The sequence below is a fragment of the Nymphaea colorata genome, chromosome 9 (genome assembly GCF_008831285.2).
Source record: "Nymphaea colorata isolate Beijing-Zhang1983 chromosome 9, ASM883128v2, whole genome shotgun sequence".
In the NCBI taxonomy this organism is placed as follows: Eukaryota; Viridiplantae; Streptophyta; class Magnoliopsida; order Nymphaeales; family Nymphaeaceae; genus Nymphaea; species Nymphaea colorata.
The window spans coordinates 3,305,104-3,319,885 of NC_045146.1; the positions used below are offsets into that span (position 1 = coordinate 3,305,104).

Here is a 14,782-nt window from a genome sequence, read left to right on the forward strand (position 1 = left end):
ACAGAACAGAATCAAAGATTGGACAGATTGTACACTTTGTTTATTCTCAATTTCATCAAACAATGAATGAATTCATTACAATGCTCGTACACTCATCAAATTGAGTATTGCACTACCACCGTTTGCAATCTCAGGAACTGATATCAAACGACTTCTTATAAATCAAGATGATGACCAACAACCACTTTATTTACTCATTACAGAGTGGAGTGTTTTCTATCCTTTCGAGCCTCCATATTAATGATTCCAAGTGTTCGGTAATGCTATTTAGCTTTAAAGAAGATTAAAGAAGAGCAGCTTCATCATTCATGCATATTTAACTTCCCTATTGCTAATCTCCCTATGATGTTCTTTAGGACTGCCTCTCAAGATGGGGAGGATCAAGGCGAGTTGTTGGGCTCCTTATATGTGGACAAATGAGGATGGGACTTCCATCTTGGCAAGAGAAATATTTCTCCATGGCAGGCCGTCTGTCATTAAGCAAGTGTTGCCTGCGATTCCTATGCATCTTATGTCTCTTGTCGATCTCTGTTAAAGTAAAGAAGTTTATAAGCGGCATCATGGGGGAGGTTTATGACTTTGAGGCATTGCACTTTAATCTTTGGTCTGTTACTGCCATCATGAAAGTACTTCAGAGTCTTGAACTTCTGGGTAAGTTCAGACCACAATTCTCTTTCTAAGTTGTTTTGTCTGCCCATCCATTACTGTTTAGACGTGCCCCATTTAATGAAACTCTCTCTCTCTCTCTCTCTCTCTCTCACACACACACACACACACACACACACTTCATCGGTCTTTGAATTTGGTACCAGTTACCTCTTACGGAGATGGGTTTGCTTTAACCAATCATTCGACGCACCTGCGACTTCACACAGCCAAGGTTGGCAAGCATTTCGGCAGGCCCTTCTCTGAGATGATGCCTTCTAGTTCTAGAACCCCTTTCTTTGGTCACGAGGAGAACCACAATTGTTCTTAGTTGTTGTAAGGAACTTGCAATTGTTGCCTCCTTGAATCCTAGTCGTAAACTTTTTATTCTATTTTCTTGCCCCTCAAATGAAAGTATTCGGTATTACTTGTGCTGGTTGCTAGGCCATAAGAGTGTCAGCACTGGGGAAGGTGTGAACCAGTTTAATTTTTGTGGAGTACATGCGATAAGCTTAGTATTGGAGCAGGACCCAGAGGATCCAATTGCTATTGGCGACTTAATAAAGTTTATGAAATTTTAGACCACTCGACCTCCACCATTGTTCTTATTATGAGTCACATCATGGGAATGGTTCAGATGCATATGAAAAAAATGATCAAAGTCTTAGGCTCTACAAATGCTTCATCCCTTTCAGACTGAAAATGTGTACGATTTTTCCTCTGTTCGGAGAGCCGAAAAAATTGGAACGGTACCACACGAAGACGGAGATAATGTCCCACCAGCCATCTACTTTTAATCATTTTGCGTTCCACCGAAGACATCACAGTCACATCCATTGCAGGCATATCGATTTTTATTCCGAGAAACTTTATGATTTTATTTTGACACTGGTTTTTCAGGTATGTTTCTCTCATTAGGATCTACCAATCATAGATTGGCGATGATGGTTGTACAAAAAAAAAATGGAAGCAAAAGTGAGTGATAAAAAAGATAGGTGAAAGTGAGCAAAAACAATAGTTGAAATAATCAATCCCAAAACAAGGCTACCTAAATTCGTGTTAATAAATATTAAAAAACAAAATCATTATACTAACATGTCTGTATTTAATAAGTTAATACAAAGCATGATTTGTTATTTTTATTCAAAATCCTTGGCTTATCACTACAAAAATTTTAGTATTTTAAGAGATCAATTTTTTTATGATTAAAAATAGCACGTCTACAACACCAAAAAGTGATCAACTTACACGTGTATAAAAGAACCTAATTTTTGTTTCTGACCATCTGGTCTGAGGTAATGTACACTTGTATATGTAGAGAGCAGCAACGGTTTGAGAAAGCAAAAGAATTCTTCCAATATCAACAGCAGCGGTAAGGAGTTCCAGCAGCAGTTGAGTAGCAATCCACAGGAAGGGGACGAAAAAGAAATGTTGGTAGGAACAGCAACAAGAAGACGATGTGCGGCCTCCGACCGCACTTGCTGTCAATTGATCGCAGAAGGCAAGATCCCACTTGCTAGCACAGAGATGGAGATCAAAATGGAAATCAACTAATGGAATCCCACAAAGAGCATCTGTGAAACACATCCAAGAGGAACCTAGACAGTGGGATGTGATCCGGCGTAATCTACGAACCGTGGGAGAGATTTTCCTCAAATACGACTAGAGAATTGAAGCTGTGCAAATTGCAATGTCCCTCCCTGAGACATGCATGGAAATAAATAGTGACAGAGCATGAGCACGAGCTTGACCAGCACCCGGTCCACCGTCTAACGAGAATCTCAAAGACAACAGGATTTACCTTGATCAGAGAACTAACAGGAAATCAGAAATACACGCCATTATGAAAAACTACTGAGCACATCAGAAAACCTTTCCCCTCGGAGACAAATTTGAGGCAGATGGTCGGGCAAATAAAGTTCAGATGTAATCAATTGATTCCTTTCAGCTTGATTAGGCCAAAGCAATTGCTTACAAGTGGATTGCAAAACAGAGAAAATTTTTGCCTTTTGCTATTTATTTTCAGCTCTCAATGTGATCTCGAAGTTTGTTTACAAATCCTCAACAGCGACATTGCTTTCTGTACTCAAACAAACAGATACAATGATGGAGACTGCGGAATCAATGCTAGGCATGGCCTCCCTCCCCTCTTGTAGCAGAGAGCAACTCACATACTCTATGTACACAATGGTACCAGCAAAGTGTACTCACACTCAACCAAACGAGAAAGTATCTCCTCGCAGCCAGGCCTCTGATCAGCTTCAGCCCAACAATCTGCATTATATAAACGATTCACATTTTCTTTAATTCTTTCTCTTTTCAATCAGTTAACGTGCTGATGCATAAACGACAAACGTATTAAGGAATGAGAGACTGGTACCCCGAAAACTAGATGGGTTTTAGGGAGGAAAGAGAACCTGAAATTAGCTTGCCAAGAGGACCTTCAGGAATTTCAAGCCGCACACCCTCTTGCGCTACAGTATATATCACCTGAACGACAAGGAAGACAATGATTACATCTTGAAGATTGAAGCAGAACTAATGCATGCCCAACTTGGTCCTTGGATCTCCAACATGCCAAACAAAGCTGCCCAAGATGGTACTAAGTTGAGACGACCTCCCAATTCAAGATTAAGGTCCTTACAGAAGTGTGCTTGCAGTAAATTTCTACTTTTGGTTATGAAAGTTCTAAATGATACTTACTTGCATTGCCGGTATGCCTTCCCATGGCCTCTTTAAGGTGCAAAGTTCCCACATAATCACGCCAAAGCTGAAAATATCACATTTCTCGGTGAAGGGTTCATTGCGTATGAGCTCAGGGGCCATCCATTCAGGAGTTCCTGCGGAAGAGGAATCCCTCATAGGTGCATCAACCATCATCCGTGAAAGCCCAAGGTCACAAATTTTAACAGTCCAGTGCTTATTCACAAGGCAATTTGCACTCTTCAGATCACGATGCACTATTTTCATCCGATGTATGTACATCAACCCTCTTTAAATCAGCAAGAAAAAAAAATCAGACTACTAAACTTACTCCAAGAATGTTTCAAAGAACTATTAGCTACTATAAGATCTAATAAACAGGCTTTTCCTATAGGCATAAGCGTCAGCTGTGGTAAATGAAAATCTTAGACATGTTAGGCCTAGGATGCCCTCAGCAGATGCAAACTAAAACCATTCACTGTCAAATGTATTTAAAAAATGTGCTGCATATATATATGTGCTTGGCTACACAAAGGAACTCACAATTGATTAACGATAAAAACCTTCGGTTAAATCTCACCTAAACGTCATTAACAACATAGAAGAGAATTTAGCATTATGCAACTTCCACTAATTCTCATCTAGACAGTTCGTCTCAAAACGACAGTTAACTAATAACTATACAGTGAAACCCTCAGTGAGTCCAATATACAACTTTCAACCCAAATTATCTGGAAAAATATGAAGAATTAAAGGACATAACTGAAATGAATCATCTATAATGAGCAAACTTAAAGAAAATTTCAAAACATTTAGAAGAAAAGAAATATTAGAAACATGAAATTCAACCCCATAATGACGAGCATTTGGAAGTTTCTGCCTGGAGCATAACATGGAATAACTTTAAAATACTGGACTCTTCAACATAGTTCAGTAATTTCCTCATTTGCAGTAGCGACAGAGACTATGCTTTGAGGAAAACACAACATTGCTTGGGAACAAACAAAAAAACATCTCATGCGGTGCAAACGGATGCCATTATGATTGCAGAATGCACAATTGCAGAGAATTTTGGGAGAGCAGTACAGGAGGAAAGCAAGAGAAAGTCAATCACTAGGCGGGTGACTGATAACATGACAAATTTACCAGGGTGAAATTTTTCATGTTGTGCAGTGGTCCAAATATTTAAGGCAGGTGAAATTTCAACCGTGCAGTACATCCTCAAATATTTTTCAGGGTTAGCAAACACCGCCAAAAGGAATGCAAAAACCAGCAAGAGAACTTCTGGAAACAAATTAGTATCACAGATGCACAAAGACACAGAAAGCTTGAAAGAAGGGGGAAAGAATTGTTATAGTTTCCATAGTGTAAAAAGAAAACAAAGTCAGATGAAAGAAGCCGGAGAACGGTGCTCTCTCTCTCTCTCTGACGGGTAAATTAAGAGAAATTTGTAAATAAAGACAATTAACATCACCCAACCAGAATATTTCATGATGGACAAACAAAATTTCCAACTGTGGACATTTAACAGTAACATGAACCAACCTGCATATATCACGAAGCATTTTTAATCGCCTGCGCCAGCTAAGCTTCTTTTTCTGACCACTCATATGAATTAAGTAGTACAACGAACCCATTTCCATATACTCTGTGACCATGGACAAATGGGGAGGTTTTGTGCATGCACCAAGAAATAGTATGACTGGAAAATATAAAAAGCAGTAGTCAAGATAAGCAATGGAAAATAAAATTCAGAGTGCACATAAGGAACTTATATGCTAAGTCACACGGACCCTCCAATGTGACTGCTGCACCCGTGTCGACACGACTCGGGTGTGGGTGCGGGTGTGGCTCGGGTTCGCACCCAACACAAGTCAACAATAGTCGGGTGCGGCTGACGCACCCGATCATTTTCGTCCATTTTGGACACGCACCCAACACAAGTCAACAAGAGTCGGGTGCGGCTGACACACCCGATCATTTTCGTCCATTTTGGACACGCACCCAACTAGCATTTGACTCGATCGGGTGTGGTCAAACCGTGTCAAGCCTATTTTCATCCTTTTTCAACATTTTTTATTTTAAAAAATTTTAACGTTAAAAAGAGGGTTTAGGGCACGATCGTATACCCGCTTCCTCTCCTCCCGTGTGCTCTTTCCTTGTGTGGGTTTTGCTGGTTTCATTGAAGCATCTAGCGCAATGGAAAGTCATTTCCGGTGACTGAGGGGGTCGAACGACGACCGGCGGCAACATGCGATAGATCTTCAAGTGGAACAAACGGCTTCTCTGCCCCTATTTCAGTAGGATTGTCGTATGCATCTTTCTCAACCCTATTTCCGACAAAACAACTGTTTTTCTATCTGTTTTTGGCTTGATTCTTCCATCCACACTTCCTCATTGCACTCTTGAGTTTGTATTTCATTTGGTTGTGCAAGCGATTTAACTAACGACTCATAGCACAGGTGCTTCTATTTTTGTGTTTTATGCTTAAATCAGTAAATGTTCATATTTGACCGTTAATTTTTCAACTTTCTCAGTTTTGTGTTTTGCTGCAACGACTGCTATTTCTTGTTTAGCATTTTTTTTGCATTTCTGTGTTCTGTCCTGGTTTTGTTGTTTTTTTGTTTACTTGTTTAATGTTTGTACTTTGTAAGCATGCTAATGCCGTAATACAATAACTTATATGTAATATATAATATTCATATATAATTTATCCATAAAGTGTGTAGTGTAGAGTGTCTAGAGTCTAGACTATAGTGTATACTCTAAATTTCTAAATTCTTACATATATATATTATAATAATAACAAATAAATATTTTCGCCACACCGCCGCACCTAAATTTATGGGGATGTACCGCTCCGGCACGCGCACCCCGCACCTATGTGACAGCTTATATGTCTCATGAAATATCCACGTCAAGCATATTTATGCAAGGAATACGTGCAGTTATCGGTGATTTCACTTATTTACAGTGAGTTGACACTTGACAAGCATCTACTTAAATGGAAGTGAAAGAGAACTCCATCCTTCATAAAACGGTAATAGCTACTGAAAGGCACATATAAGAGCAGACAAGATTACCATTTGGATGACGCAGACGGCTGCAAAATAATATAAAGAAAAGGTTAGAATGTAAAAGGAAGAGATAACCAGGGAAAGCAGTTCCAAGCATGTTAAAGGGAATTTAAGCATCACCTTAGCAGTGATATTTCATTGCAAAAATCTTCCATGTTCTCTGCAGTCAAATCTTGTTCCAGAAAAATCTTTATTGCAACATCTGTTCCATTCCAAATACCACGGAAAACTTCTCCAAAGAACCCTGCAGCATAGATAATTCCTTATCTAAAACAGCAATAGTTCACTGCCATAGTTCAGGATAAAAGCCATGGGAAAAGCCTTGAAAAGAAAATGATCAATTACAACAATGAAAATAGAGACTTCTATAAACTGGGACAATGACTTAGATGCATTATGAAGATCTTGGTGCATTATCTTGGTGCATTTTTATGGTTCATGCAAGAGGTTATCTTCACATCTATCTTCTTTGGCGATCCTCCTACTTTTTTATTCTTAATCATCTTTTGATGAAATAACACCATTATTCTCTACAAATGCAACACAACCAACTACGCAACATGAGTTTCCACTAAGAAACCTCACATCCAAGGGACAGGCTTGTGGCGATATGCTGATGGATCCAAAACCTCTTTTCAAGTTTCAACTCACTATGAAGGCACCTAAAAAAATCAAGGAGCTTGAAGGAGATTAAAGAATCAAAGTTGTTGAAGAGTATGAATGGCATATGAAATGCTCCAAGGTGATGTCATGGATTCTTAATAGTTTAGAGAGGAGCACTTGCACCAATGCAGCAATCTCCCTAACCAATGAAGCATAGGATTACCTCCAAGGGATGATACAAGGAAGGACCTGCTTATCAATATGATTTGGAGGCAGACATCTTCATGTTGACACCGCCGGACATGGGTGTGGGTATGGGATGCGGCTGATCTATTTTTCAATTTTTTTAGTATATGTTGGTAACTTTTGTATAATAATTCATATTTTATGGATACAATCAACTTACATATGTGTTTATTTACTTAAAATCTTATTGTTACACACACACACACTCTCATATATATATATATATATATATATATATATATATATATATATATATATATATATAAACGGGTAGCCACCAAACCCTCATAGACCAGATTTGATGAGAATTATCTAGACCATTGATTTTAATGAAATCCAATGGTGGAGATAAAGTTGAAAAAAAAAATGCAAATCCAGCTGTATTTTCAAGTGACTGAAAACCCCATCAAATGGTTTCGTTAATTGAGATTTCTTCACCTCTCTTGTGGAGTATTTCAGTCTTCTGAAAACACAACTAGGTTTCTATCATTTTCAACTAGTCATCTTCTCAATGCATAAATTATTGGCTCACAACTCTCAAGCATTTTTTCACGTGACTCCCCATAAATCCCTTTTGACTAAATGCACTAAATAGCAAGGCTTTTGTTCATATTGCCCATGGTGCTTCCTTAGAAGTGGTAAGCTTTTGAAATTTTTAATAAAATGATTTTTTTTTAAAAAGGTTGGTATCAGTAGATTGTTTCTAAGACTAAATTTGAATCTCTTATCCATGTTATACATAGAGACACACATAAATATACAAAAAAAAAAAAAAGATACACATCTTTCCAAGCATCTGGATGCCTCTGGCCTCTCCAGGCCGGATCGTTAGATGGTCAAAGGATTTCAAGTTTTCAACATATATATATATATATATATATATATATTTGTTATTTTTTATTATGTTTTGTCAGTAAAAACTGTGGCCATGCAACTAGTCATTGCAAATTCATCTTTTCCGATGACTTTTAGTGACATATTTTAAAAAACGACCATCCAGCCATAGAAGTAGCTGCTGGTTGATTTCAATGCCTCCCTCTATCTCCCTGACTCCCCATATATATATATATATATATATGTGTGTGTGTGTGTGTGTGTGTGTGTGTGTGTGGTTAGGCTCTTTTTAACATTTTAAATTGAATTTTTATCAATACTTTTTAGGAAACATCATAAAACTCATTTTCATAATTTTTTAATTTAAAAAATTTTGATTTCCAGAAATTTCTTTCCAAAATTTTCCTCAAAAAGACAAAATTCCCAATTAATTTCCAAGACAAACATCAACATACAAAACCTGAGGACAATATTTGTGACAATGATATATATCTAAGTATTGCTGTATTTTATGCATGTCAATATGTTTGTAAATATTTTGATGTATACTGTCTTTGTACTATTGCACTTCTTTTCTTATTGTTGTATTTTATGCATGCAATCTTCTTGTACATTTTGACATATTCCTTCTACTGTTGTACTTCTTTTCTTTCTTTTTGTTCTTTATTTTTCAATTTGATGTAATAAACTGAATGCCCAACTTTCATTTTGCATTTAATCAAAACCAGTTGTTGGGAATGTCCAATAATAGCTAGTCTTTTAGCCATTGGGCGCTCTGAAAGACTATCTCAGTCCTCGTGTGATTGAGATAAGGCCACGTTGTGTTGCTGCTGCATGATGCATCCTCTGAACTCTGATGCTATTAGGCATATAACAAAAGTCTTCATTATCCATTGTGAGTGTGATTATATCCTTTTAAGTGTGATTCGTAAATGATTAGACAACATAGTAATGATTAACCACTTTGAGTGATACTTATGTGAAGCCAACTTGTCTGTGATATCGATGAGGGCTTCTATCTTGACAAAGAGTTCCAACCATTTTTCCAGAAACTTTTCACCCACCTTACAACATGAGAACTTTTTTCATGCTGTCAAACACCCCCTAAGCCATATCCATGTCTATCACACGCTAAGAACAAATTCAGCCAGATAGTCAAAAACTATTGCATAGCTATTTTATATGTATCTAATTAAGATTTAGATCCCTGATAAACACAATTACACATCCCTCCATAACATATAGTACATTATATGCACACATTTATGCAAGCAAAATGGAACTCAAACTCCATGAATCAACACTGCAGTTAAGCAGTTGGAAGCAAGGCAAAAGCATTCAAAATGATTTTATTGCAAAAAAAATCAACAGAGTTATATACTCACATAAATATGACTCTAGGTTCTTTCTAAAGTTTGTTGTTGTAGAAACACGAACCACAAAGAGAGAGTAGAGAACGAACACACAATATACGTGGAAAACCTCAGAAAGAGGTGAAAAACCACGGGGAAGCTCTGACCTAGGGGCTCACCGCAACCCTAGGAGAGAGAGAATTATATTTCACTTAATTCAACACTTAAACATAAGTGACAATATAAAGAGGGAGAGAGGAGAAGCCGCCTAGGGTAGCGAGCCCACCTCGGTACCCGCGCCCCATAGAACCGGGTCCAGATATGGACCCGGTTCCCACAACAACATATTCTAACACTCCCCCTCAAGCTTGGCATACATGTCAAACATGCCAAGCTTGCTAACATTCTTTTCGAATGAAGAAGTACAAAGCCCTTTAGTTAGGACGTCTGCAATTTGATCTTCAGACTTCATATATGGCAGAATCAGCTCCTTTGAGTCAATGCGTTCCCGGATAAAATGACGGTCAATCTCCACATGTTTGGTCCTGTCATGTAACACTGGATTATTGGCAAGATTAATCGCAGACTTGTTGTTACAGTACATCTTCATTTTATCTCCCAGTTCCACACCGATATCAGTCAAAAGAATCTTCAGCCACAGCATCTCTGTAACCCCCATTGCAACAGCCCTGTACTCAGCCTCAGCACTAGACCTCGAACATACTTCTTGCCTCTTACTTCTCCAAACAACTAGGTTACCTCCAAGAAAGATACAATACCCTGTAGTGGACCTCCTTGTGTCAGTGCAACCTGCCCAATCTGCATCTGAGTAGCCCTCAATAGTAAGTTTGTCTTGTCGAGTATACAGCAGTCCTTTTCCTGGGTCATTCTTTAGATATCCCAACACTCTTTCTGCACTCTTCCAGTGACAATCCGTGGGAGCATGCATAAATTGACTTAGCACATTTACCGCATACGTGATATCAGGGCGAGTTAGAGTAAGATAGATAAGCTTACCAACTAGCCTCTGATATCGCCATTTTCCTTCCTCATCCAGAATAGTGCCCGTCTTGATACTTATCTTAGTCACCGACTCCATAGGAGTAAGATAGGGCCTACAACCAAGTTTACCTGTCTCCTTTAGTAAGTCAAGAGTGTACTTCCTTTGATTCATAACCAGCCCTGTCTCTGATCGAGCAATCTCTATCCCCAGAAAGTATCTCAGCTTACCCAGATCCTTGAGGTCGAATTCTTTAGCTAATCTCTCCTTCATCTTTCTGTTTTCTTCTTCATCACTGCCAGTGACAATCATATCATCAACGTAGACAAGGAGAAGACTCACCAGACCATCTCTCTACTTTATGAATAGGGTATGATCTCCATTTCCTTGCTTGTACCCAGTAGACTTCATAACGATCCTTAGTCTCTCAAACCAAGCTCTAGGCGACTGCTTCAAGCCATACAAAGCTTTCTTGAGGTGACAATATTTTCCCTCTTGAACATACCCGGGAGGCATGCTCATATAGACTTCTTCCCCCAGATGGCCGTTCAAGAACGCATTTTTAACATCAAGCTGGTCCATGCGCCACTTCTTGTGCACAGCAAGAGCAAGAATAACCCTCACGGTCTTCAACTTTGCAACAGGGGCAAAGGTCTCAAGATAGTCGATCCCATACTTCTGGCTGAACCCCTTTGCAACCAGACGAGCTTTATATCGATCTACAGTGTGCCATCAGGTTTGTACTTCACGTTGTAAACCCACTTAGAGCCAACTAAGTGTGTCCCTTTAGGGATATCAACAACTTCCCATGTTTTGTTCTTAGCTAACGCACCCATCTCCTCCGTCATAGCATGTAACCACTTGGGATCATCCTTAGCATCATCCACCGACCTGGGAATAACAACTTTGGATAAGGTTGTGATAAAACATTTGTAATTTGTACTGAGCTTAGCATAAGAAACAAATCTCTGAATAGGGTGAGAAGTACATGACCTGGTGCCTTTGCGCAAAGCAATGGGGAGCTCTTCATTCGATGGACTTGGGTCATTCGGGGAGATCACAGGATTGGGATTGGTTCTATCCTCATCACCAACATCTTCCACTGTAGCTTTCTCCTTTCTGACATAAACCTGGCCAAACAAGTGATCCCGGGCAACAGTGGGCTGAGCATCCACCGTGACCCCTTCCATATGACTGCCCTTCTCATTACTGACCGTGACCGTGTCAATCACACTGGGACTAACCTTGTAATCCAAAAATTCCATAAACTGAATCAGCTGATTAGAGGAATACTCTTCCCCTTTGTTCCCAAGACACTCCCCCTGAAGAGGATTCACCGGAAAATACGACTCATGTTCATGAAATGTGACATCCCTCGAAACATACACTTTGGAAGTAGTGGGATCGACACATTTATACCCCTTCTGAGTGGACGAGTACCCCAAGAAAACTCCTTTAATAGACCGGGGATCAAGTTTTTTGAGAGTAAGGCTATGATTATGCACAAAACAACTGCACCCAAAGACACGAGGAGTAAGAGGCCACGGATTCTGAGTGGGCCACAGGGTGGAATAAGGAGACTGACCATCCAACACCCTAGTAGGCATACGGTTAATGAGATGTGCACTAGTGAGAAGTGCATCACCCCAATACCGTTTCGGGACATGACGTTGGAACATAATGACCCGGGTAACATTCAATAGATGACGATTTTTACGTTCAGCTATACCATTTTGAAGAAGGGTGTAACTACAAGAGGTTTCATGAACAATACCCTTGCCTTTCAAGAATTCATCAAGGGATTGGGAGACATATTCCCTTGCATTGTCCGTACGGAAAGCTTGAACAGTAGTATGGAATTGAGTCTCAACAAAGGCAACAAAGTTTTTCACAACTGCTGGAACCTCACTACGTTCTCGCAACAAGTACACGAACGTACATCTAGAGTAATCATCAATAAGCGTCAAAAAATAGTGACAACCACCACACGTGGGTACTCCAGAAGGACCCCAAACATCGGAATGAACTAAGGCAAACGGATGAGTGGTTTTATTCAATGAAATAGGGTACGAAGCCCTGACATGTTTAGCCAATTGACACACTTCACAAGCGAATGAGTCAATGGAGACAGAAGCAAACAAATGAGGAAACAACTTCTTTATTAACTGGAAGGGGAGATGTCCAAGACACTCGTGCCATCGCAGAACAGTAGATCTATCGTTCACACCAGACAAGTGACCACTCGTGGCAGAAATCAACGCTGAAGCAACTTGTACCGGCAGCCGGTAGAGCCCATCAGTAACCGAACCAATCCTGATCTTCTTCCCCGTCACCAAGTCCTGCAGGGAACAGTGATCAGCAGAGAAAATCAGATTACAGTTTAATTCTTTAGTAATACTGCTGACAGAGAGTAAGTTGACAGGAATATTTGGAACATGCAGGGCATTGTGGAGACGGTATTTGTTCAACACGGACAAGCTCCCTTTCCCAGCCACAGAGATAGAAGACCCATCTGCCATAGACACGCGTTGCTTGCCAGAGGAAAGTTGATATTCTTGAAAGAGTTTAGAGTCCCCTGTCATGTGGTGAGTGGCTCCACTATCAACAATCCAATCACCAAGAGAAGGGTTACCTTGATCAGTCGAGGCAACGAGGGCTTGGGCTAGCTGAGCCCCTTCAGACGTGGAGGACTGCTCAGGGGTAGTAGATAGGCGGCTGATGTACGCCTGTAGCTCCTTGAGTTGAGCAGGGGACAGCTTGGACTTTGCACCACTAAAAGAATTGCTCTGACTGGAATCAGACATAGAAGGGCTACGCTTGCCAGAGGGAGGACGACCTCTGACCAGTCTCTTCTCGGGATGAAGATCCCAACAGAAATCCACCGAATGCCCCAACTTGTTGCAATGAGTGCAATGCCGGGCAGGACGCTGCCCAGTCCCTGAGGCACGGCTGACAAAGGCAGAAGGGCCATGACCGGTGTCAAGATGCATCACCTGGCGACGTTGTTCTTCAGACTCAACACGAGCATATACTTCCTCTATCCCCGGAATCTCATCACCATTAAGAATCTGGCTACGAATAGACTCAAATTCATCCCGCAGGCCTCCCAGAAACAGAAACGTACGGTCCATCCATTCCTTTTCCCAGTAGAGGGAATGATCTGAACCGCACTTCCACTCATCAGTCACATGATAATCTAGCTCCTCCCATTTGGTCTTCAGGGCAGCATAGAAAGCAGCAACAGACAAATCACCCTGTGTCAAGGAGTAAATACTGCGTTTAATCTGATAGGTGCGCAGATGTCTCTTCTTGCGACCATACATCTTTGCAAGCACAGTCCACATATCAAAAGAGGTCGGCTTCCGCAGAATGACGCCCACGGCTAGTAATCCCAATCTCGAGAGCGGCAGACCAAGATAGGTAGTTGTCCTTGGTCAGACGGATGGAGGTGACCTGGATCGGCACGTTCTCAGTCTTGGAGGCGCTGCCCGCGTCAAGAACGGTATCTTTTTGAGTCCCCATCGCTTCTGCCATCACAAACAAGCACACAGCAAGAAGATGCACAGCGGCGGGAATAAGGCAGCGGTGACAGGAATGAGGCAGCGGCGACGGCGGCGGGAATGAGACAGCGACGACGGAAGGCAGGCGACGGCGCAACACAGAGGCCACCCACGGTGGCAGAAACCAAGAACGGGCCGAACGGAGGACTGCGGAGGCGCAACAGAGGACGGCGGCGGAACAGAGGATGACGGCGGAACAGAGGACGGCGGCGGCGGAACAGAGGACGGCGTCACAAGGGCAGCAGCGGCGCCGGAACTTCAACGGCGTCGGGCGACGAAAAAACTTGACGATCCTCGGGAAAGAAACGCTTCTCCAACTTCGCTGGCTCTGATACCATGTAGAAACACGAACCACAAAGAGAGAGTAGAGAACGAACACACAATATACGTGGAAAACCTCAGAAAGAGGTGAAAAACCACGGGGAAGCTCTGACCTAGGGGCTCACCGCAACCCTAGGAGAGAGAGAATTATATTTCACTTAATTCAACACTTAAACATAAGTGACAATATAAAGAGGGAGAGAGGAGAAGCCGCCTAGGGTACCGCCCGCCTCGGTACCCGCGCCCCATAGAACCGGGTCCGGATATGGACCCGGTTCCCACAACGACATATTCTAACAGTTGTCTTTCCTTTACCTGCTATGGTAGATGGCATAACTTTCATACCAGATTATGCTTATGTAAGAGTGCTCCTTATGTACTAAGAGATTTTCTATAATTGTTGCCAATCGGCAATAAAGAATAAGCTATTCTGTATATGCA

The 14,782-nt window shown here is 41.0% G+C and overlaps 2 protein-coding genes across 5 annotated transcripts in view; both read right to left on the reverse strand.

Moving 5' to 3' along the window:
• Positions 1 to 2,559: 2,559 nt before the first annotated feature.
• Positions 2,560 to 14,782, reverse strand: part of LOC116260300 (serine/threonine-protein kinase CTR1-like) — a 32,233-nt gene continuing 20,010 nt past the window's right edge. For all 4 annotated transcript variants that reach the window (XM_031638531.2, XM_031638533.2, XM_031638532.2 and 1 more), the window contains 6 exons: positions 6,546 to 6,669; positions 6,432 to 6,451; positions 4,894 to 5,050; positions 3,349 to 3,637; positions 3,063 to 3,135; positions 2,560 to 2,919 (listed from right to left, as the gene is read on the reverse strand). In XM_031638531.2, the coding sequence (XP_031494391.1) occupies positions 2,822 to 2,919; positions 3,063 to 3,135; positions 3,349 to 3,637; positions 4,894 to 5,050; positions 6,432 to 6,451; positions 6,546 to 6,669 (761 nt within the window). In that variant the 3' untranslated portion in view covers positions 2,560 to 2,821. The remainder of the gene's footprint in view (positions 2,920 to 3,062; positions 3,136 to 3,348; positions 3,638 to 4,893; positions 5,051 to 6,431; positions 6,452 to 6,545; positions 6,670 to 14,782) is intronic.
• On the reverse strand, positions 12,725 to 14,321 carry LOC126410368 (uncharacterized). The gene is made up of 2 exons (XM_050079489.1): positions 13,093 to 14,321; positions 12,725 to 12,799 (listed from the first exon to the last, which is right to left on the reverse strand). Exons 1-2 carry the CDS (start codon positions 13,802 to 13,804, stop codon positions 12,756 to 12,758), a joined length of 756 nt encoding a protein of 251 aa, XP_049935446.1. The 5' UTR covers positions 13,805 to 14,321; the 3' UTR covers positions 12,725 to 12,755.

What these genes read in the sequence shown, in the direction of transcription:
- LOC126410368 (XM_050079489.1), bottom strand. Translation starts at nt 13,804, where the DNA reads ATGTGGACTGTGCTTGCAAAGATGTATGGTCGCAAGAAGAGACATCTG. An exon ending in CGTTGCCTCGACTGATCAAG is followed by an intron (nt 12,800 to 13,092) that starts GTAACCCTTCTC and finishes TGTTCCCTGCAG; the next exon opens with GACTTGGTGACGGGGAAGAA.